Consider the following 24,847-nt stretch of genomic DNA (forward strand, 5'->3'; position numbering starts at 1 on the left):
AAAAAAAGTTCACTTTACAACCCTTTGCCACAAATATCACACTAAAAACAACATATCCCAAGAAGCAGTTGTAATATTTTTTTTTTCTGACTGTAAAACAAATTGATTGGCTGTCAAGCGCGCCCCACCCTCCTTCAACGGTGCACGTGACTCCACATAGAGACAACTGTAGTATGTTGTTCTGGGTCAATTTTGGCACTTTCTTCTGACACTGCATGATTTAGAAGCTACCTTGTTTTTTAAAGTACAGGGAAGGCAATGGCGCTACATGGCGGCAGGAGCTGCAGTTTTCTCTGGCTGAGGCAGGCGCAGGCCCTTCCACAGGGTGTATTGAAACGCTTTCCTTGGGGTACCCCGAGCAGGATGCAGAGTTCGTATTCGGGGGTACCGCAGGAGGAGAAGAGGCTCGAACTAGCTATTACTGCTGACCGCACTAATGTCGCAGCAAAGACTCCTGTACAGGTATTGCATTGATGGCAAATTTGATATGTGTCGTTCTGTATCTTTCTTAAGAACTTTGCAGTATCTCGTTTTGTGTACGGCACGCAGTACGTTTTTAGCTGACTTCTTACAGTAACTTAAAGTTAGTGAGTTTCTTTTTTTGTAGCGTCTTTCAGATATTTCAATGCTGTGCATTATATTATTTACTGAAGATAACCGGGGAGAGCTTTTGTGTCGGTGTTTTAACTTTCCGAATGTTTTTAGTGTTCCGAGTACAAATAAAAAATGGCCAGGAACTATGAGAAACAGTCGCAAAATCCCAATTTCGACAGTATGAGGAATGTTATGCAAATGAAGTGGTTACCTAATTAACCCTCCATGTAAAAAAACAAAGGGTTTGATTTGGTCGGATTGAGTATTTCCCGTCTACAGTGGTTCGGCCTGATTCAAAGAATGTTAATGGAGATGGTAACCTAATTCAAACAGATCCCGTGCTAATCTATAAAAGATCTGCTGTGGGTGGAGTGACTCTTTGACTATATTAATTGTGGGAGCCAATCAAATGTGCTGCTAGGGATTGGTGTGCTACGAAGATACGATATTGTATTTATGTGATGGATTTAGAGTCAACCACCCTAAGGGGTCAAGCATTGCCAGTATCAGTCACAGCTTTGTCATTCTTTGCGCTGGTTGTTTATATTTTATATTGGCTATTTATTTGACAGACGACTTTATCCAAGGCGACTTGCAGGTGTTAGGGCAGTACAGGGTTACAATGCAAGGTCAATATTTAAATACAGTGTAGTTTACAGTATTTGCAAATTATACAACAGTACAATATTAAATAAGGTGAATGATATCCTATTATACACTCAAGTGTTGTTCATTTTCATAACCGGGTTCATGAAACTATAATGTAATACAGAACATACATTTACAAAATGAAATTAAAATGACCTCTCTAACTTTTCATTTTTTTTCTTTTTCTGTATTTGTATTTAGTTGTATTTTCACATGTGTCTTAAACAGTGATTCACTGATTATCACTTAACACCTGCTTGGAAAGATGTCCATGGGATCATTCAAGTCCACAGAGTCCCCTTATAAAAGTATGAGCATAGCAAACAATGGTAAATGCTAATTATAGCCTGACTGTGAAACACATGGGGAAACTGTAAAATTACTGTGCCAATTTACAGTAGTAAATGTTTATAAGGGTAGGTGAGACCTTGGTTCTCATATGAAGGGAATCGCCTCTAACTGCACAGTGCGTTCTTACAAAAGCCCAGGCGTTCTTCATCAGATTGAGCTCCTATTACAAAACACTTCTAATTTACCGTCATTGTTTCTATGCTTTCAGTAACTGCAGTAAAGAAGGGTACAGAACATAAGAACATAAGAAAGTTTACAAACCAGAGGAGGCCATTCAGCCCATCTTGCTCGTTTGGTTGTTAGTAGCTTATTGATCCCAGAATCTCATCAAGCAGCTTCTTGAAGGATCCCAGGGTGTCAGCTTCAACAACATTACTGGGGAGTTGGTTCCAGACCCTCACAATTCTCTGTGTAAAAAAGTGCCTCCTATTTTCTGTTCTGAATGCCCCTTTATCTAATCTCCATTTATGACCCCTGGTCCTTGTTTATTTTTTCAGGTCAAAAAAGTCCCCTGGGTCGACATTGTCTATACCTTTTAGGATTTTGAATGCTTGAATCGGATCACCGTGTAGTCTTCTTTGTTCAAGACTGAATAGATTAAATTCTTTTAGCCTGTCTGCATATGACATGCCTTTTAAACCTGGGATAATTCTGGTTGCTCTTCTTAGCACTCTTTCTGGAGCAGCGACATTCTTTTTGTAAAGAGGTGACCAGGACTGAACACAGTATTCTAGGTGAGGTCTAGAAGATGCTGTGTAGAAGATGCTGTGTAGAAGATGCTGTATAGCTGGATATTTCCCCTGTACTGACTCCTGACCGGTCATGGTACTGTAACTGGTTTCCTTAGGAGCCAGGTGTAGTATTATGAGAAGCTCTCTTCTGGTTTCTTGGACTATCTAATGTTAATCGGGGTCTGTGAAACAAGCCCTCTTTGCCTTGCTATTCAGAACAATGGTTACAGACTATTTAAGACTATTTAATATTATGTAAGATACTATCAATAGGATTTCATTTTTTTTTCTGTCAGTGAAAATACACAGAACTCTCAACTCTGAAGAGTTCTCTAAACTGAGCCAAATTTCTACAAGGGCTGCCTGTATATAAGACAGTAGCAGCTCCTGACGTTGTCGGGAGTCAAACCAGCAAAGCCTGCTTTTATTGCTTCTAGATATATATACATTCTTTTTTATTTGTTTAAACATGCTGCTTGTAAGGTAAACCAATAAAGATTAAACTTAAAATATTGCTGTATTTTAGTTTTCATATGCAAGTCGAATTCCCCTGTTTGGTGGTTAAAGCATTATATTTGCTTTTAACTTTTTTTTTTTTTTAATTCATGAAATTGTATGGCTGTGTTTATACCCTTGCAATAGCACATGGGATTTGGCTTTTTGATTGTGATCATCAGCTCTGTTTGTGGTTGTGATTTTTCTGGGGCGGGCCTCGATCTGAGAGCTATTCTAATGTTTTCGATTTTTGCTGCAATGGCTTTTTTTCATACTGTTCTAAAAAGAGAGTGGGCGCTGAGTGTTGAGTTTATAAAACACAGGGGACTAAAACAGTAAAAAGTAATGTTTGTAATGAAAATCCAAAAATAAGACTCACCACTGGTAGTGCATCCGGCCGTAATGGGTTATACCTGATAAATCCTGGCCACGTCTCCTGAACAAGGTAATGCAATTAAGAGTTATGTGGAGCCTTTCATGCAGAGCCCCCGAAGGAACGAGAACAGCACCCAGGCACACCTGAGTAGGAGTGAGGCTTTTTAGTTTTGATTTAAATCGCTGCAGTGCAGTATGTCTCCTATGAGCCCCATTGGTACAGGGAAAGGCATACAAAACACAAGAGAATTGCTGAAGCAACTAGTTGAATGTAAAGCTATAAACCTGTCTTCATCAAGCTGTTCAAATAAACATATCTTGAAGAATCTCCATAAAAATATTTGCCTTATGTTTAACTTATATGGGCTATAAAGCCCTACCCAACTATAAAGCCCTACCCAAGAATCACAATGATCTACACATGTTTACACTAGCTAGGAAATTAGGTGGATGCTAGGTAGGACTTTGAACCCTTCAGGGCACCTGTACGTTAAGAGAAAGGTTAAAGTCCAGAAAGGTGTTTCCTTCGATGGCTTGACCTGTTCCCAGATGAGTTACTGTTCATTGAAGTGTGAAATGTATCATTAACTGATGCAGCCTCTTATTAGTCTTGCAGTAGTTCCCACTTCCCAGTGGACAAGTGTCACAGAAACTGCCAACACAGTTTGCACAAATGAGCTTCTTTCCAATACGTTCCACAGTTTTTCGTACTGAACCCTAAACAAATTTTGTATTAATCCTGGCATTTATATATATATATATATATATATATATCGTGATGAAAATAAATTAATTGATGTGATCTTCATTTGATTTCACTCTTGATACAGTACATGAACAGCTTCATATGTAATTATGAAAAAAATCATGTAAAGTGGTTTTTCAACTATTTAAGAAATCATTTTCAGTTAAAGTATTCAGGAAAAATGTAACAGAACTCTTCACTTTGACTTGTGACCTAAGATAGCTTCCATATTGTTGTTGACGTTTTGATTTCCGGATGATAATGGCCTAAAAAGTTATTTACTTTGTAATAGATACACAATTGTATTCTATGACTGTTGGTCAAGTTTGATTGTGGTTATCGTACAAGAAAAATGAAGCGTTTTTGTAGTAGTAATTTTACAAAGCTGCTGCCACCTCACTGTCCAGACCTCATATCTCTGAGACAATATGCAGTGTTGACTTCATATTTTCAGCTTATAAACACTGTGTGATAAATGTGCACTGTAGGTGACCATGCCATTGCCCTAATATCACTGCCATGTGACTTTTTAGGTTAGATACAGTACGCGCTGAGTTATCGTCTTCATATTTGGCACATAGGGATCACTATGACAAATCAGGACACTTAAGGGCCAGCATCTCCGATTTAATGAAATGTGTTGTGTGTGGTGTTTTTTATTAGAAAACTCAACATTCCAAGTTGACATTCAGGTTGCTGTCTGAGGATTAATTTTGTTGCTGAACTTTTGCTCTTTTTTTTTTTTTTTTTTTTTTTAACGTGAGGAAGTTTGAGGTTTCAGGGTCAAAGTTCAAGGTTAAAGGCCATTCACTTTTAATCTCATCAATATTGTCTTTTAATGTAATACTTCAATTAACCAAGCAATTTCCAACTGAGACGATGCTGTGCTCAGGGTGTCCCAATTTGTCATGGAATGACCCATAGCTGTATTCTATGATTTCTCTCAGTAAAGTAGCGCTTTTGTGCAGTCAAAAATATAGCTTTTCACTGCCAAATCACTATACATATCAGTACCTAACTATATCATTAAACAATAATGTGTAGATCTGATGGATGCATACAGTATTTGATGGTCTTAAAGCAGGGGATCTCTGAAGTGTAGCATCTCCCGTATAAATTTATTTGGCAAAGAATTGACAACCTGTTTGAGAATTAACCAGGGTGTGGGGAACACACCCAGGTCACAACTGTGTTGGACTTGCATTGGAAAATAGTCAGGGCACCTGGCTATACTACAGGACCGTGGTTCTATGACTCCCTGACAGATCGCACCCCCTACAGTACAGTACAACACTGATCCCCCAGTACCAACTCTGCACGTGGGCATTGCTTTAGTCCTGGCCCAAAGTAAAGGGTGCTTCCTCCTGAGCTGTCAACACCACATCATACTCGGCAACCTCAGTTACCCTGGCTCCTGAGATCTGATGAGATCAGACTCCTAGATGGCATGGTTGCATAACTGAGAAATGTTTCCATCAATGTGAATAATACTGTATAGCCTCTGGGTATACTGTTCTTCCTGTGTGGTAACGACTACACAACACATACCTAATTTCATGACTTTTCCTTATTTATTTAAGTTGAATATGATCAGAAATTCAGGTCATCCTATGCTACACAATGGTATATGGAATTAACCATCCATTGGGGGGTGGGGATGAGACCTTTTTTATATTTATTTACAGTGTTTTTTAGCTTGTGAGTAAATATGACCATCTTTATTCTAGAATGATTCCAGTATAAAGGCTATAGATCAGTGGTGCGCAACTCCGGTGTCCCTCCTGGTTTTTGTTCTAACCATACCCTAAATTGGTTATTTGGACCAATTAAGCTTCTAATAAGGTCCAATAAAGTAATTTAGGGTGCAGTTGGAATAAAAACCTGCAGGGACACTGACCCTCCATGACCTGAGTTGTGCACCACTGCTTTAGATGGTCCTGTCCTGCAGCTTCATTGAAACATAATTGATGGTTTCACATGTGATCGCTGTGTTGTCTCACAGGAACTGGCGACCCCTGGTGGTGGGAGGAGGTTACTGAAGGAGGACCCGCTGCCCTTTTCTGCCTTCCTGACTGACAGCTTTGGCAGGAGACACAGCTACCTGCGCATCTCCCTCACTGAGAAGTGCAACCTCCGCTGTAAGTACAGGGAAACTGTGCACTTTACCACCTTGCAAGTTTGATTGTGGGTATCGTGCAGGGAAAATGTACCCTTTTGTAGCAGAAATGGCTGCTGCCGCCACACTGTCAAAATCTCAGAAACCATTTTACATGTAGGTATTGACTTCCAGTACCTCAAAGGGTGCGTGGTTATGTTGTCTTATATAAGCCTGCCTGTAGATCTGCTGCTATTTAAAAAGATCATTAGACACTAATTAATCAAAACATACTTCACACTGATTTGGAATGCTAGTTTGGCTTTGTTACCACCACTAAGTGTTTTGATATGTTGACCATATTCTTCAAATTCATTGTCTTGGAATTTTAATATTTAAAACTGTGTAAGGTCACTGTTTCTGCATTAAATACATCATACACATTGTGGTGTACCAGATTTTTTTTTTGTGTTTTTCTTGGGTGAAGTTTTGTCTTAGTTGTCTTGAGTAGCAAATGTTCTGTACAGCTAGCTTACTGAAGATAGGTGAGAGACAAATCGACTGTGTGAGACTGCTGTCCCTCTGACTCTCTCTCTGCTGTGCTGTGTTTGCTGTGCAGGCCAGTACTGCATGCCGGAGGAGGGGGTGAAGCTGACCCCACGCTCACAGCTCCTCTCCACAGAGGAAATTGTGTCTCTGGCCAGGCTCTTCGTCCAGGAAGGGGTGGACAAGATCCGGCTCACCGGGGGAGAGCCTCTGATCAGGCCCGACGTCGTAAACATCATTGGTGAGCATAGTTTAGGGCAAACCCCCACAACAAATAATTTGGAATGAGTTGCATGTTATCTAGATATTATTGAGTATGGTACAAGAGGAAACATTTGGGAGCGAGTGACGCTTGACTGAAAGGTGATGTAATGTGTGTGGGGGTGGTCAGTCCTTCCTCCCGAACTGAAATTAGAATTTTTATAAAACGTTTAACTTTTGTCAGAGATATGCATTTCAGATTTTGAGGTTGCTGTAGTGTCCATACAGTAAGATGTGTGCTGTGTAGTATTTCGTCTTTTACATAAACACATTAATGTTGTAATGCATCATGAAAAATTATCATAACTCTAATAGAAGGCTTCTCATGTTGGCTTCCAAGTGTGACGGTAACATGTTGTATAGTTAATTACCACACATGTAGAATTTATTTTTAATGTGCTTTCCCTCATTTTCACCAGTTTCAAGAATACTTGCTTTGAAATGATAGCTTGTTTGTTGTCTCACTTATCAAGTAGATACGTTTGTATTTCAAGGTTGCACCTATAAACTTTAATCTTAAATTTGAATAGTGTGGAATTAGTCATCACAGTGAATCTTCCACATAAGGTACAGCAGCTGCAGTCCAAGTTTCTGATTTTGTATTTCTTTTTTACTTTCTATAGGTTAATTAACAAGGTTAGCCAAGCTGCAGTCTTTTCTAAACATGGCACTGTACTTCTTGCCCCATGTGGCCTATGACGTACTGAGAAAGAAATACAGTTTGCTGTGTGGAGCCGATTACTATGCATGCAGACAATCAAACCGCATAAACAACTCCACAGAAGTTTGGGTGAATGTGAATAAATCATTTCACCCCATTTCAGCCACTTGCAAATGGATTGCTGCAGCTCTGCTGTTAAAAGAGTAATGACCCAGACAGTAGTAATCAATTTAACTACAGTTGTTAATGTTTTTAGCTGAAGTTATTATGAGTGTGCATCATAATCTGGCAGTATGTATATAGAGGCTGTCTGTCTGTCTGTCTGTCTGTCACAGTTACATTTGTATATATTAGAGAAGCGTATATCCAAATTGTGAAAGAACTTGAAAAGAACGTTTGTTTGGGGCTCCCGAGTGGCGCATCCAGTAAGGGTGCTCCGTGTGGAGTGCAGGATGTGCCCTATAGCCTGGAGATCGCAAGTTCGTATCCAGGCTGTGTCATTGCCGACCGTGACCGGGAGTTCCCAAGGGGCGGCGCACAACTGGCCGAGCGCCGCCTGGGTAGGGAGGGCTTGGGTCGGCAGGGCAATCCACGGTTCACCGTGCATCAGCAACCCCTGTGGCTGATAGGGCGCCTGTGGGTCTGCAGTGGAGCCATTCAGATCTGTGTTGTCCTCCGGCACTATAGGTCTGGTGGCTTCGATGTGGTTCCGCAGTGCGAAAAATGACAGATTGGCAGGAACACGTTTCAGAGGACGCGTGTTTCAGCCTCCGTTTAGCGAGTCGCCGGGGGGTTGCAGCGGTGAACCGGGATAAAAATAATAATTGGGCATTCCAAATTGGGGAGAAAACTGGGGTAAAAACCATTGGCGATGACTAAATAAAATAAAAAAAAACAACAACATTATTTTAAAGTTTATAAAGAGCATCAGAATATGGGGTTATATGGAGTCGCCTTGTCTGTCTGTCCATCTGGTGTCAAAAAAACCCCATCCCTTAACCACTACGGAGCAGTATCCTCGCCTCCCACGTTCTCAGCAAGTCTGGAGCATTTTGTACCATGCACAGATCGATTTAATAGTATTGAACTTGTGTCAAGTCAGATTTCCGACAACATTATTCTGCAATACCCTTCCTTACCAAGATTAGCAGTCTCCCCGACATGTCTGTTTAACTAACTTGTTTAATCTTTCTTCACCTATCTAAATAATGGTGTTAACCATTTAACAAACCGGTGCTCTAAATTGCCTTCAAGACCTGGATCGATCACACAGTGACAGCACATGTTCCAGTTGTTACTCCAATATTTCTACTGAAATATTATGGAAATGTTAAACTAAACAGTGATAATACGCACTAGGAAGTAACTGTAATGAATGTGTTTCTCAGTTTTAAAGTGAAATTTACTTGGTTAAAAAAAACAAAAAACTAGGAGTTAGACAGGAGTAAAAAAATACAGATCCTAAATATTCTGTAATTTAAGGTTGTCAGCTGTAAATCTATTTTTTGACCTGTCTGGAGTGAACCACTATGAGAATCTTGGTTGTAATACGAAGCATAAAACTAGCAACACACAATAGTTGAGCTGCTCTTTGATCCTGCAACTAAGTAGTTTATTGCTGTTTTTTTAGTGTTATGTCACAGTGCTGGGTACAGAGCTTTAGAATGGAATGCAAAAAAATAAAATAAATTCAGACGTCCCTTGTCATTTTAAATATTTATGCGCTGTGCTTCTCCCACCCTCGCAGTACGTAATTTTGTTTCTCGATGGCTGTTTCCCGTTGTTGTTTAGTCTGTCCTTCAATTGAAAAGGAGAAGCTATTGTACCTCATTGCGTGACGCTGTTTGTTTTCTGCATGCAGCAGAGCTGCGGAAGCTGGAGGGTCTGAAGACCATCGCCGTGACGACGAACGGCATGAACCTGGCGCGCCTGCTTCCCAGTCTGAAGGAGGCGGGGCTCAACCTGATCAACATCAGCCTGGACTCACTGGTGCCGGCCAAGTTTGAGTTCATTGTGCGTAGGAAAGGTCTGTTCATTATGATGTATTCATACAGGGGAAACCCAGAACTCGCAGCCTTTTGCAGCTAGTCCCTGTAGCGCAGTAACTAACTACTGTACTCTGTCTAATCTATAAATCTATGAAAAAATGTAATGTTTCGTGCAATGCTTGGATATTTAAAATATCCAAAAAGACAATAAATGTAGCAATAATATAGCTAATTATAAAATACACAATATATGAACTAACTGGTAGTAATGTTCAAAAACTACTAATTCCCAGTAATCAATTATGTCAGTACACACACACACACAAACACACACACACACACAGCTATCAGCAGGGATCCAGGGTTTCTCTGGTACTCTTTGCTCGCCTCCGCGATAAATAAACTCAACATGATTAGAAGTAAGCCACTTACAGTATTATAAGAATATTTTATATGCATAAAGATGTTTTAAAGTGTACATTGTACATAAAGTGTGGAGGGAGTCTGACAACATTACAAATACATTTAGGAAAAATCCATGTCAGTGATCTTTTGCCTTTAAGGAAACTTTATTGTAATATCTAGTATGCCGTTTTCTATACCAAGATTTACTTTTAGGTTTTTATTTGTGTAATTCAAATAAAATGTACAGGTCAGTTGTCATGTAACGTTCAGGTAGGTTACAGTTGCATTGATCATTTCTGTAACAATACACAAGGTGCAAATAACGGTATATCATTTTAGCAATATCAACAAATGTTCCATAAGGTTAAAAATGATTAAAACAAGTGAATACATCTCATTCATAAACACAAGCATAGCACGGCTTGAAAATGCAAAAATCAATGCTACATACCGATTTGTTGATTAACACTGGAGACCTTTTGAAAATTCTGCCCGCAGTTTTTTGACACTTTTACCACCTCGTGCCCACAGGACAACAGGGGCCCTGGAATATTATAATACAAATGAATAAAAATGGAAGTGAAGGCTGAGCTAGAGTTGCAAGGGTAACGGTGTTATACACATCTTTAACTAAGCTCCTTGAGAGAGACACAGCAGATGCAACAGCAGCAGCAAAGCAATCGCACAGACACCAAACCTTGGCTTTCCCATCAGCGTTTGAGATCATGCATTTGCAAAGTAGTTTTAGAGGAGCTGAAACTAATTAACAAACCCGTGTTGTCAGTTAAGACATTCCAACTAGAATAAGCCCCGGAGGCAGAAGTACATTTTTACCAAATTATACGTTTTAGCTGGAGCCGACATAGTTTTGTCAGGTAGGTCTCCCTGAATAATTATAAAACGCTTGGGTAATGAGCAGGTGTGATGCATTAACTTAAACTCCTGAGCTAACTAGTGATATTATATTCTGCTGCATGTAACCAGCTAAACTACTGTTTGTAGTAACTTTTTTTAAATGAACTTTTATGATGAAGTAACACCTAGAGGTTGTTGCAGTGTTGCTTTTTTTCTCATATATCTAAAATGTCAAATTCACTGGATGACAGTGACCTGCATGTACTGTTGTTCACAACTTGAGGTGCTCATGTCAAGTGTCTCCTTTTCCAAGCCCTCAAATGAAGTCTGGATTTAACAATAGCATTCCCAACTTCTGTTCCACCAGGCTTCCACAAGGTAATGGAAGGAATCGACAAAGCAATTGAACTGGGCTACAACCCTGTTAAAGTAAGTGGATCTGTCAATTTGCATTATCTGCCTGGTCTCCCTATATTTTGAGTCAATTTTATTTATTTGAATTTAATTATCATTTTTGTTTTGTAAACTGCTCGTGTCTCATAAACCATTTAAGATCTGTGCGTCACATTTTCATTCTTCTCATAACGTTGCTGGAAATAGTCAAATAGTCGTCTGAAAGTTGCCCCGTGTTTCATTGACTTTAACAACAAGGACAAGGGTTACAGGAGGATAATTTGGAAGCCTTGGAAAAACTAGAAGCAGCAGCATCATTTAATCATCAGGTTTTAGGGGGATAATGATACACTACATCCCCTTTCCCATCTGTTTCTTAAACTTTTTGTTTATCTTTCTCCACAGGCAATGACATAGGGTCTTGATAGTTGGTAGACGACTGCATTCTATGATTCTCTCAATAAAGTTCCATTACAGGTGGTGTCTAAAAAAATATTAACCATGTCAGTGCCACCTCTGGATATGTACGAGCCATACAGATTTGTTTCCGTTTTTCATTTTATTTGATGTTTACAAATAACTCGATTTGCTACGACATACTCCTTCTATTATGCTACCAAGGATGCTTTTGTTTTTGTTCACAAAAACTCCCATTTCTAGTTTTGTCTGTTGTTCTTATTAAAACAAAAATGCAAAATTCTCAAAATGAATATTAAAATAAGGAGTCATTTCTTGCCAAAAGCTCCAAAGCCAAGAAAATTAATTTGGAGCCCGCCAGGTAAAAAATGAGTTCTGGTTATAGTTATATTTGAGGAAAAAAAACTTCTTGATGTAAGAAAAGCATTTTTTGCAATGTAATGGAGCGATGTTGTTGGTTGTTGCTGCTGTTGTTGTTGTTGTTGTTGTTGTTGTTGTTGTTGTTGTTGTTAGCTGCTTCACCCTGTGTGTTTGGCAGGTGAACTGCGTGGTGATGAGGGGGCTGAACGAGGACGAGCTTCTGGACTTTGTTTCCCTGACGGAAGACAAGCCCCTGGAGGTGCGCTTCATCGAGTACATGCCTTTTGACGGTCAGTGCTGCCCACCTCACTTCACTAGGGCTTGGAACCAGGAGGGTTTTATTATAGAAGGTTGTCTTGTCTTGTACTGTCTGTACTAAGACATTTCAGTTGTACAAAAAGAAATGGTCAAGAGCATAGTAAGCAAGTTTTATGTGCTTATTTCTTACTTCCAGGCCTACCACTGGGCAAGGGCTATAAGGTAGTTTGGAAACCAAGTGATTAAAATGGAGAGGGTATAAACCTGTTTTACACAGCAGACTGGGGGGTGGTGGTATGTGCTGAAAGTAAAGAGCCATGTATTGGGGTTCTGTTTCCTAGGCAACAAGTGGAACTTTAAAAAGATGGTGAGCTACCAGGAAATGCTGGACCGAATCAGGCAGGAGTGGCCCGGACTGGAGCAGCTTCCAGCTGGAGGCACGGACACGGCCAAGGTGGCTTTCTTATCTGATTCTCCTGGTCCTCAGAACGCTCTAGATCAGGGGTGGGCAATTCCGGTCCTGGAGGGCCGGTGTCCCTCCTGGCTTTTGTTTCAGCTGTGCCCTAAATTACTTAATTAGACCAATAATTGGTAATAATTGGTCCAGGGTCATTTTTTTTTTTTTTTGTAAAATTATTATTGGTTTTGTTTAGTTCTTTGAGTATAATATAATGTAAAAAATAATAATAATAATAATAATTTAGTTTATTCACTTTGTGCCCACAGGGCCAGCACAGGTACATACAAATGCTTTTAAAAAGAAGACCAAATTCCTATTGGACTTTATATATATATATTAGATTCTATTGATTTTTTTTTTAGTATTACATGCAAGACAGCCACTTCTTTAGGGGTTCTTTGCTTGGAAAATACTAACCAGGGCTGTCGGTGTACATCAGTATATAGTATAAAGAGTGTGTGTGTAGATATGGTTTAAACGCCGACACCTGCATAGCATTTAAACGTTCATAAAAATGTACCACAAGCACATCCCTAGGATGTTACTGACCTACTTGTCAAACACTGGCACCACTTGCTCTGAAACCTATAATGTATGTTCATAAGTGTTCGGTGACTATTATTATTTGTTTATTTAGCAGACGCCTTTACCCAAGGCGACTTACAGAGACTAGGGTGTGTGAACTATGCATCAGCTGCAGAGTCACTTACAATTACGTCTCGCCCGAAAGACGGAGCACAAGGAGGTTAAGTGACTTGCTCAGGGTCACACAATGAGTCAGTGGCTGAGGTGGGATTTGAACCAGGGACCTCCTGGTTACAAGCCCTTTTCTTTAACCACTGGACTACACAGCCTCCTTACCTACCTCCTAAACAAGTATTTCTCACGCTGTCAGGCCCATGAAGGAAGTGAGTCGGGTCTGTCCTACAAAGAGTGAAAGAGAAAATATACTCTCAACTTGATTAGAGATCACTTGCAAACATGTTATAAATGATTAAATGTAAATAAAAAAAAAACAGATGAAAACCTGATATTAACGCACTTAACCTGTTTATATAGAACCTGTTGTGGTTTTAAACATTTTGAATGCTTTGTCATTGACATTCTGAATCTGAGATCTACACTCTCAAGGGTAGTTGCTGCTAATCGGTTCTGGTTGAGATGGGACTTTTTTTTTTTTTTTTTTTTTTTTTTAAATTTAGTCGTCACCAATTTTTTACCCCGGTTTTCTCCCCAATTTAGTATGCCCAATTATTATCTGTATCCTCGGCTCACCGCTCGCAACCCCCCCGCCGACTCGGGGAAACGGCGGCTGGAACACGCGTCCTCCGAAACGTGGTCCTGCCAAGCCGTCATTTTTCGCACTGCAGATCCACAGCAATGCCACCAGACCTATAGTGCCGGAGGACAACACAGATCTGGCGGCTCCACTGCAGAACCACAGGCGCCCTATCGGCCACAGGGGTCGCTGATACGCGGTGAGCCGTGGATTCCCCTGCCGACCTAAGCCCTCCCTACCCGGGCAGCGCTAAGCCAATTGTGCGCCGCCCCCTAGGAACTCCCTGTCACGGTCGGCTGTGACATAGCCTGGATTCGAACCTGCGATCTTCAGGCTATAGGGCACATCCTGCACTCCGCGCAGAGCACCTTTACTGGATGCGCCACTATTATTGCGGATTAAGTTGTATGACATTTTGCTGCTGAGAGTGAGTCAGTGATTTATAACCTCGATCCTCTCTCACAGACCTACAAGGTTCCTGGTTTCCGAGGGCGGGTAGGTTTCATCACCTCCATGTCGGAGCACTTCTGCGGCTCATGTAACCGCCTGCGCATCACTGCGGATGGGAACCTCAAGGTAATAGACTCCCACTCTCCTGTCAGGGTGGGGTCCCAGTGCACTGTACTCTACGCATCTTCTCAGATGTTTCCAAACTTGTTTTTCATGTTTTAAGTAGCTAAAAAGAGTAGAGGATGGTATTAAAACAAAGATTTTTGATAAAGACCATCTGAAGGGTGTACAGTGTCTCCTATGATAATTCGAGACAGAATGACCCTTTCTTTTAATACAGCAATTCAATATCGGGGGGTGAATACATTTTGTACATGCATGTGGAAGCTGAGCCTATGTGTGAGTAAAGAATTCATTAAAAATGAGAAACATTGCTGTATGCTTTGACTGTCCATGACTGCAGGCACAGTACCTGTGTTGAAGTGTCTGAGAGGTGCTGTGCAGTGCATTGCCGTGCTGTGCCGTCTCATTCTGATGTGTGGTCTCTCAGGTGTGCCTGTTTGGGAATGTGGAGGTGTCCCTGCGTGATTGTCTGCGATCGGGAGCAGGTGAGGAGGAGCTGCTGCAGATCATTGGAGCGGCCGTTGGGAGAAAGAAGAGACAACACGCAGGTAAAAACAACACCGATTTAAAAATAAATTTAAAAAAAAACGGGTAGAGCTCGGGTGGCTGTACTTGGCCCTTCTAGTCCTGGTCTTTGTTCCAGCCCTGTTCTAAATTGATTAACTTAACCAATAAAACCTCCTATCCAAATCCTAAAGTAGTTAATCCTGGAGTGTCAAGCCACCGTACACCCCAAAAAGCACTTTCAATGCCATTAAAACTACATTTTACAGGGTTCTTTTATTTTTATTTATTTATTTATTTATTTTTTTTAACCACAGCTGTAGTGCACAGTGCCCAAGTGTAGGTTTGGACGATCATGACGTTTTTGATGATTAGTTAAAAAATCTCTTTCGGTTCGTTGCAAGAAGTGAAACAAAACATCTGGGTAGCTGTGGCATTGATCCTTTTTAGCTTGAGATGAATGTTAGAAACACGGTTATCAACAATGAATATGATTAATCAATAATTTTTCAGTACAATAAATAATCGAAGCAATCAAAGTATAATGTATATCACAAAAGTTATTGTTTCAACTCTACCCAAGTGGATTTATATATACCGGATTCAACGCCCCGGTTCGAACGATGGCTTCCAAACCCCCCCCCCCCCCACCCCCCCCCCCTCACTTTTTTAGCAGAAAGTAAAATTTTCACCATTAATTTCCAGTTTTTAATAACCATGTGCCTGAGGGGAAAAAGTGCGGCTCACGTGAATAGAAAAAATTGCCCAGAAGCAGTTGCTCTGTGCATTAATGATTCAGACAATTGCTTGCATTGTCAATGATGAAGGTTCAGATGACGAAGACGTGGATTTTTTTTTGGTGGGGGGGGGGGGGGTTTAGACACTACAAGAACTTGTAACTCAGGCATTTTTTTATGTTGAACATTTTAATGCTATAGTGCTACCCTGGATGCTACGTTAATTTATTATTTCGTATTACTGTATGTATCACAACGGCCACTCCAATTTCTTACTTGCAGAGATTATGTAAAACCATTTTAGTGGACCAAAAATGTCACATGTTTATATATTTTTTTAAATGTAGCGACTTTTTTTTATTCTAGCTTTTTTCACCTACAAATGTGTTTTTTCACGATGTGCTTTTGCACTGCACACTGTAGCTTTAAAGTTTAATGTTTGTTTTGTGAAAATATTTGAAATGACAAAACAGTGGACATACTGCAGCAACTTTGAATTGTATTTCACCAGTCAGTAAATGTGTTAAGTGCACTTCTTGATTCTTTAGCATGACTGTGTGCTGTGCTCTACATTTTGAGTTTTAAACATGACTAATTGTAAACGTAATATATCTGCATAATGTTAATAATGCACACCTTTGCTAACAACAACTTTACGCCCTCTGGGCGTTGACTCGCGAGAATCTGGTTTATATATTTGCAGAGTAAAGTGTAAAGAGCAGTACTGCTTGTGGAAGTTTACTAACTGGCTCTCCCCCTTGTGACTCTCCAGGCATGTTCAACATATCCCAGATGAAGAACCGACCTATGATCCTGATCGGTGGGTGATGCGGCAGTACGTACTTCCTGAGCCTTTTGTTTTGTTCCTTCTGTAGTTCTGTTAGAGCATCTATACAAAGTGAGACGGCAGCGGGAACAGAAACCCCCGTACACACAGGACTAACTTCTCTTTTGCTTCCTGCCTTTTAATCACTGCTGATCTTGGGTGCAAACCAGTGATGAATTGTGATGAACTGGCTTGAAGTACAGGGGTGCTGTGCACCTGCTGGTTAAATGATAAGCCCTGCTAGTTTTGTGAATCTTGTGAGCTGTGTGTGCTTTTTACATTGCTTTGGAACACTAATGATAATAGACCAATCAGCGCTGACTAATGCAGGATATTTTATAATACGCACGGTTGCGATGAAGCAAGAGATGCAAGTATATACAGTAGAACGCTTATTGAAAATGTGCCAAAAACGAATCTCTGATTTTTTTTGGTAAATTCTTCAGCAGCAGCACCACCTGCTAAAATCAGCTTGTCACAAATTTTGTATTGCCAAAAGTGACATGTATACAGTGATTCCCATTCCCTCATGAAAACAATTAATCAGCATCCCAATTCAACCTTTATCATTGTGTACCACGACTACTGTAAATGAAGTACAACTGTTCAACCTGTTTTTACAAGTAAACATTTCTAAATTGCAGTATGTAAGTGGATCATAACACTTTTCGATTTGTTTCCTCTAAACGTTTTCTAGTAAGCATATTGTAAGCATTGTAGCAAGGACTGGTTAAAATATTGTTTTTACTTAAGTAGATAAACGGGTGTTGGTGCTGCTTTGTTTTATTAACATGTTTAACATAACAGCGACCGAATGCATGGCTTCTATCCTATACAGGGGTTACAGTTTTGTTCAATGGCTTTCAGCACCCCCATTATAAAAATTGATTCAGCGCCACTGATTGTGTTGTGATTCATTAAGAGGTGTGTATGTTGATAATGTACATGACCAGAAGCACAACAAATGGTTCTTGAATGATGAATAAATGTGATATATAGTTGGTATAAATACATGTCCTCTCCTCTCTCTCTCTCTCTCTCTCTCTCTCTCTCTCTCTCTCTCTCTCTCTCTCTCTCTCTCTCTAGTTTAGCCATATAATATAATAATTAATGCAGCACATAATATAATTGAGTCCATTAGGCATGTATTATGACGCATGTTGTATTATCACCTGCATATCATGATACATATTGTATTATGACCTTAGTGTGTTGTTACACCCCTACCTGGAGATAAAATATGTAATATCTCTTTGCCAAACCACTGAGCCACTCTGCAGGAAACAAATTACTTTGTTGCCTGCTGATGCTTTGAATGTACAGATTTCCAGAATGCTCATGGAAATAACGCAGCCTCTCCGGGTCACTTTTTTTTCATTTTTTCCAAACAATAAAATGCATCTACATTTCTGACCAAGAGGCATCCATGCTTTAACTGCACAAAAACACAAAGCAGCCAATTTGCAAAGCAGAAAGTAGAAAAGAGCGTGTCCAAAAACCCACAAACAGTAAATGAATCTTATCCTTGTCTTCAGTGTTTTACATGCTTAAAGCTTCCCACATGCTTCTCCCTGTGGGGTGTACTGATGCCAGTGCCCTGAATCCAGTCCTTCTGCCTGTCTTTGGCTTCTCTGAAAGGGTCTGTGGTGTCTGGAAGGAAATGGCATGAACTAGAAAACCATTACTGAGACAATGCTGCTTTTGGCAATACTAGACCTGCATTTGAATTGCCTTATTACTCTCTAGCCTCCATACCATTTCCTTCCTAAGAGATTCATGCCTGTTAAGTAAAATATTATGAGTTTCAGTTTGTCAGTATCCGGTGCATAGATTGTACAGTGTCTGAAGGAGAGGTTGGGAAGAAGTTACGTGATTTTTATATGCAGTGTACATTTACCAGTGCCATGAAACTCCCCCGACCATTTCTATTGTGATGGTAAATTTCCTGGCCTCTCCCCGGCCACTTCAATACATTTCACAAATTGAAATTGAAGCTATTGAAGCTCATGAATGATACTGCCTGTTGTCATTTGATTTCTTGGTTGAGTTAATTATTTTTTTTTTTAATTCAGCAGGCAAGCTGCAAAGGTCCCTGCCACTGCCCCGATGCCCTCCCTCAAGACTCCAATACCCCAAATGGGCGATGTGGACACACATTGTAGACCGATGGATGAAGCCCTTTAAAGAGTGTTGGAACCCGATTTTACCCTTCGTGAAGCTGACAATGCAAACCTCATGGTCTTCAGGAAGACCTTGCCACACTGATGCAGTGGACTCAGGGAGCAGGACAGATACACAGTGCCTTAGTTGCAGCGCCGACTCCAACACACCACACGCAATCTTTTACACCAATTTGGGACAGGGATCTGGTACAGGGGTGGGTGCTTATTCTAATGCACCTGCAGATCATTGGAACAAGGGTGCTTGTCTCAGAAGATCCTATGGCATTGTTTTCGCTGAAGATGGCCAAGTAATTACCTCTGACACGCACACAAGGGACTGTGATAAGCTTACTTTGCAAGAGTCCTGTCCGAAAATGGATTCTGATACAGAGAAAAACAATTATTCAAACATACGCACAAGCAAACGGGACTTAAATATTTATCTTGGAAAAGACGATCGACCTCTCTCCCTAAATGAGGGCAGAGATTTATTCAATGAAGCTGAAATCTCCAATCTAGAGGAACGCACAAGCAGTCCGGTCAATGAGAATCCCCTTGAAAGTGCCAAAGGCCATTCCGTCTCAAAAGACTTGCGTAATCATGGAATGGCCAGTTCGATAACAAACAGCAAATTCACATTGCATGCAAGCCTTAATGATGGAGCCAGCAATGAGACAGCCAAGACTTCTGATCATCTGACACACACTGACACGAAGGGCAGGGCCTCCATGGTGGACATTGGCGGAAAGTCCATCACTCGCCGCTCAGCTGTTGCCCGTGCCACTGTCCAGCTTGGGGAGAAGGCCTTCAAGCTGGTGAGGCAGAATCAACTGGCCAAGGGTGACGCTTTGACGGTGGCGCAGATAGCTGGCATCCTGGCAGCCAAACAGACAAGCAGCCTGATCCCGCTGTGCCACCCGCTACCCCTAGACAAGGTGGAAGTCTCTCTGCAGCTGGAGGAGTCGGGGTGGTTCGCTGTCATCACGGCGACCTGCCTGACCAGCGGGCGCACAGGGGTGGAGATGGAGGCACTGACTGCAGCCTCAGTGGCAGCCCTGACCCTCTATGATATGTGCAAGGCTGTCACCCATGACATCATCATTCAGGAGCTCAAGTTGCTCAGCAAGACGGGTGGCCAGAGAGGGGATTTCCAACGGGCCATCTGAGTTGCACAGAACCCAAATGCATGTGCGCAATAAGCCCAAGGATCTCTGAGGAGCCCATCTCTGTTATCTTCCTTTGACTTTGACTACCAACAAGCAGCATGCACAGATGGCCTGACAATGCAGGGACTCGCAGATTGGCAGGGGAAAGTTAAGGATGTTCTAAACACGCAGCCTGCAAAGCCTCTCAAAATGTCCTTTATGCAAATTATGTTTAAGTAGCAAGGTAGCATGAGCACTGATTCTTATATATATATATATATATATATATATATAATATATATATATATATATATAATATATATATATATATAAATAAGTGTTAGGGTATTGGATCCAGGAAGTAGATGTAAGGGTAAATCAAAGTTTAATGAATTAAATGTTTTAAACTTTTTTTTTTTTTTTTCTACCATTTTAAACTAAAGTTTCTGTAAATTAAATTTACCTGAGCTAATTGGATACCTGATCTTACCAGCCAGTAAATAAGAGAACACATTTCCATGGTTTAGGTCCTTGAAATGGGTCCCTTGTCTTTGTACACCAAGAATATGAAAACCAGCATCCCAAACAGTGCATGCAATCCCTATGTGAGTTTTGGTGTTTATTTAAGAGCCTGTAAAAACAGCAGGGAGGGGACCCATTGAAATGATCTTAAACTGTTTTCCGATGGGCCATCTCATAGATTATTTGGAATAACCTCATTATTTATACAAATACATTTCCTGTATTTATCTTCAGTCTGTAATTTGGGGAGGCTACAATCTTGAAGTTCGATGAATACAATGCAACAGCATTGTGGGTTTTTTTTTTTGGTTATTTGGCTCATTTTCTGTATCACTGAAAACCGCAACGCTGTGGGTTTCAAATCTTTTACGTCACTGACTTTGTCATGGGAAGAAATGGCAAAATGTCCTGTTCTTGACTCGGTGTAATGCACTGTATACCCTTTCTCTTAGCAGCTCTCCAAGTTAACAGTTTGCACACCCCTAAGCTGCTTTTAAGCATGCCGTTTTGTACTAACTAACCACCAATACTCGTCCATTAAATCCTAAAAGTGTGTTTGTATACCTCACTGAAAATAATAATACAAAATTAAAAAAATACACCACCAAAACAGAAGCTGTGGTTATTAAGTTTACAGCATTTCTATTCACTTCTGTTGGATAAAGTAATATCTGTCTGTTTTAAAAATATATATTTTTGTGTAGGTTGGTTAAAGAAAACTCTTAGAATTGAAAGGATTGAGAAATTGTTCCATCCTACAGCAGGAAGTTAATTTGATTACGTTTTCTTTAACTGTGGTGGCGCTGCCCCCTTGTGGCTATCAGTGGAATAATGCATGCCAAGGAAAGGCTGTTCAAGCCACTCCTTTCTACCACACAGGGCTGTATATTTTTTTTTCCTTAGCTGTTGGAACTTCACCTGCTGAAAAAAAAAAGAGAAACTATAAAACTAAAACATTATTTAATCCAAACCTTTTTTTTTTTTTTTTTTTTTTTTACTAGTTTATGCATTAAAGCTTTGTGAATATGGTCCATATACAAAACGTTTCTATTTTTAAGTGGCCTAAAACTATTTGAAGGTAAAATTGCCTTGTGTGGTTTTTTAATTTTTTTTTTCTGGCAGCTATGGTTCTAATAATGCCAAGTGGATTCTGATACAGGGAAAAACAATTATTCAAATTCAATATCCCTGAACCATTAGGCGTAGTAATCCAATGGTGCAGCTCAGCGTTACTGCAGTTATGAAGGACAGCATGGAATAAATGTAACCACATACATAATTTTGCAATGTACACACAATTAAAAGGAGTGCCATGCAGGAGACTCATTGTGGTGGCAGTGTGTAAATACACAGCAGAGAACATTATTAGTGTATTGGAACTTTGGCAGCCTTGAAGCGTTTCCTGAACTTCTGTGTGTCTCCAAAAGTTCTTGAACTTGTGCTTTGAGTGGCCTGTTTACAATACACTGCAACATCACTGGGAGAACAAATACACACTGCTATTACTGTTACCAGGAAACTCCCAGCTAGGATAGTGTGGTCAACAACAGCCCCAAGCTGGGAAGCTGTTCTTTATTAACTGTCCTGCTCTGGTAACAGAACACGTGTTCTGATCCTAACCCCAGGCACCACAAAGTCTACTCCAAATATAAACTGCTAGTGGTCAAAAGAAGCAGCAACTCAGAAACTCGGTTTGATTAATCAAAAGCTGGTCTAAGTTGTGTGTTACGATTAGTAACAAAATGAACCCCGACCGAGGCTGAGATGATGTTATGGCATATTTGACACTAGAGGGCAGCATTACACATTTAAAAACGTTTAGAAAACAAAAAAGACAATTCCAGATAGTTTGCAGTATCACCTTAAGAAACCAGAAACCTTAAAAAATGAAAAAAAAAAGTAATGATGCCTTTTTCATGTACTGTTTTATTTTAGATAGTAGCTAGTTAACTGAATGACTACTAAACAAAGGATTTGATATCAGTTTCCTTGCAACATAATATATAGTGCCTATAGAAAATCTACACCCCCTTTCAAAATGTTCACCTTTTGTTGCCTTATAGCCTGGAAGTAAAATGTATTAAAATAGTTTTTTTTCCCCATTTATCTACACATCCTACCCCACAACTTCCAAGTGAAAAAAATATTCTAGAAATTTGTAGAAAATGTATTTAAAATTAAAACTGAAATAGCTTGGTTGGATGAGTGTCCACCCCTCCTTGTAATAGCAATCCTAAATTAGCTCAGGTGTAACCAATCGCCTTCAAAATCACACACCAAGTTAAGTGGCCTCCACCTGTGTTAAATTGTAGTGATTCACATGATTTCAGGATAAATTCAGCAGTTCTTGTAGGTTCCCTCTGCCTGGTAGTGCATTTCAAAGCAAAGACTCAACCATGAGCACCAAGGTGCTTTCAAAAGAACTCTGGGACAAAGTTGTTGAAAGGCACAGATCAGGGGATATCCCTTGGAGCACGGTCAAGACGATTATTAAGAAGTGGAAGGTGTATGGCACCACCAAGACCCTGCCTAGATCAGGCCGTCCCTCCAAACTGGATGACCGAGCAAGAAGGAGACTGATCAGAGAGGCTACCATGAGGCCAATGGCAACTTTGCAAGAGCTACAGGCTTTTATGACCAAGACTGGTCAAAGTGTGCATGTGACAACAATATCCCAAGCACTCCACAAATCTGGCCTGTATGGTAGGGTAGCAAGAAGGAAGCCATTACTCAAGAAAGCCCACCTTTAATCCCATTTGAATTATGCAAAAAAAAAAAAAAAAACTCAGGAGATTCTGTAGCCATGTGGCAAAAAGTTTTGTGGTCTGACGAAACTAAAATGGAACTTTTTGGCCTAAATGCAAAGCGTTATGTTTGGCGCAAACCCAATACAGTACATCATCCAAAGAACATCATCCCTACCGTGAAGCATGGTGGTGGCAGCATCATGTTATGGGGATGTTTCTCATCGGCAGGGACTGGGGCACATGTCAGGATAGAAGGGAAAATGATTGGAGCAAAGTACAGAGAAGTCCTTGAGGAAAACCTGCTGCCCTCTGCAAAAAAGCTGAAACTGGGACGGAAGTTCACCTTTCAGCATGACAACGACCCAAAGTACACAGCCAAAGCTACATTGGAGTGGCTAAGGAACAAAAAGGTAAATGTCCTTGAGTGGCCCAGTCAGAGCCCTGACCTAAATCCAGTCGAAAATTTGTGGCATGACTGGAAGATTGCTGTCCATCAATGCTTCCCAAGGAACTTGACAGAGCTTGAACAGTTTTGTAAAGAAGAATGGTCAAATATTGCCAAATCTAGGTGCAAAGTTGGTAGAGACCTATCCCAACTGACTCACAGCTGTAAATGCTGCCAAAGATGCTTCCAAAAAAGTATTAACTTTTGTTCTTTCAGTTTTGTATTTTTAATATATCATTTTTTTTCTCAATAAAAACTTTTTTCCCCTTAACAGTGTGGAGTATGGTGTGTAGATAAGTGGAAAAAAATCCTTATTTAAATGCATGAAACTCTGAGGCACTGACACAACAAAAATGTGAAAAAAGTTCAAGGGGGTGTAGACTTTCTATAGGCACTGTGTATGTATATGTATGTATGTATGTGTGTATATATATATATATATATATATTTAATGTGTGTATATATATATATATATATATATATATATATATATATATATATATATATAATATTATATATATATATCATAATCTTTCATACAGAAATGCAGATCTGTATCTTTTTTTCATGAACACCTTGGAAAGTGTTTTTTTTTTTTCATGTTATCTAATCCAGCAGTCAAAATATGTCAGCTTTTCTGTCTTAAACTGAGGGATAAACTTTTTAATAAAGCATGTTCTTAAGACTCATTCATCACGTAAAGTGAAGGGCACCGTGCTCCTTGTGACAGGGGACACAAACAAACAAAACAAGCATGTGAACTCTGACCTTGCGGAAAGCATTTCGGCACAGCTGGGCGAGGCCTGTCAACGTCTTTAATTGGCTGCCTGTCAAGGCTGGGAGAGAGGCAGACTGGCCTCTGTCTTAAACCTTAATGATGCACAATGAACCATACAGTGGTTAATCCACAGGGCCGACGAGAGCCGTCATGGGCCCCGGGGAAGGATTGGTATACCCCCTCCCCTGGTACTACATTCATTTGTAGTATACTGTAGTCTAAATGGGTTTGAAGGAAACTGTCAACGACGCTTAGAAGTTTCAAAATCTCAATTAGTATCTGCAGCAGGATAGTTTACTTTTTGTCAAAGTAGTTCTGTTTAAGTTATTTACAGTATTCAAACTTTTTTTTTAGGTAAGCGAATAAATATTTTTTTTGTACAAACTCCACGTGTAATAGTCATTAATTGGAAGCTTACTTAACATCAAATAACATACGTTTTAGCATAAACTACATTTTAATGGTGTTGCTATACACTATTTTATTTATCC

At 40.1% G+C, this 24,847-nt stretch overlaps 1 protein-coding gene across 5 annotated transcripts; it reads left to right on the forward strand.

Moving 5' to 3' along the window:
- The first annotated feature begins 127 nt into the window (after positions 1 to 127).
- On the forward strand, positions 128 to 23,849 carry LOC117403060 (molybdenum cofactor biosynthesis protein 1). Of its 5 annotated transcripts, none has more exons than XM_059024557.1 (11): positions 128 to 462; positions 5,942 to 6,077; positions 6,654 to 6,821; positions 9,367 to 9,528; positions 11,118 to 11,179; positions 12,099 to 12,210; positions 12,520 to 12,632; positions 14,383 to 14,493; positions 14,918 to 15,038; positions 16,504 to 16,551; positions 18,630 to 23,849. In XM_059024557.1, exons 1-11 carry the CDS (start codon positions 259 to 261, stop codon positions 19,883 to 19,885), a joined length of 2,493 nt encoding a protein of 830 aa, XP_058880540.1. In that variant the 5' UTR covers positions 128 to 258; the 3' UTR covers positions 19,886 to 23,849. The 5 variants fall into 5 exon arrangements, with proteins under 5 accessions (XP_058880540.1, XP_033860825.3, XP_034777179.2 ...); XM_034004934.3 differs by having other exon boundaries at positions 129 to 462; positions 9,364 to 9,528; XM_034921288.2 differs by having other exon boundaries at positions 129 to 462; positions 9,364 to 9,528; positions 18,633 to 23,849.
- The last annotated feature ends 998 nt before the right edge of the window (positions 23,850 to 24,847 follow it).

Source organism: Acipenser ruthenus, chromosome 5 (genome assembly GCF_902713425.1).
Source record: "Acipenser ruthenus chromosome 5, fAciRut3.2 maternal haplotype, whole genome shotgun sequence".
In the NCBI taxonomy this organism is placed as follows: Eukaryota; Metazoa; Chordata; class Actinopteri; order Acipenseriformes; family Acipenseridae; genus Acipenser; species Acipenser ruthenus.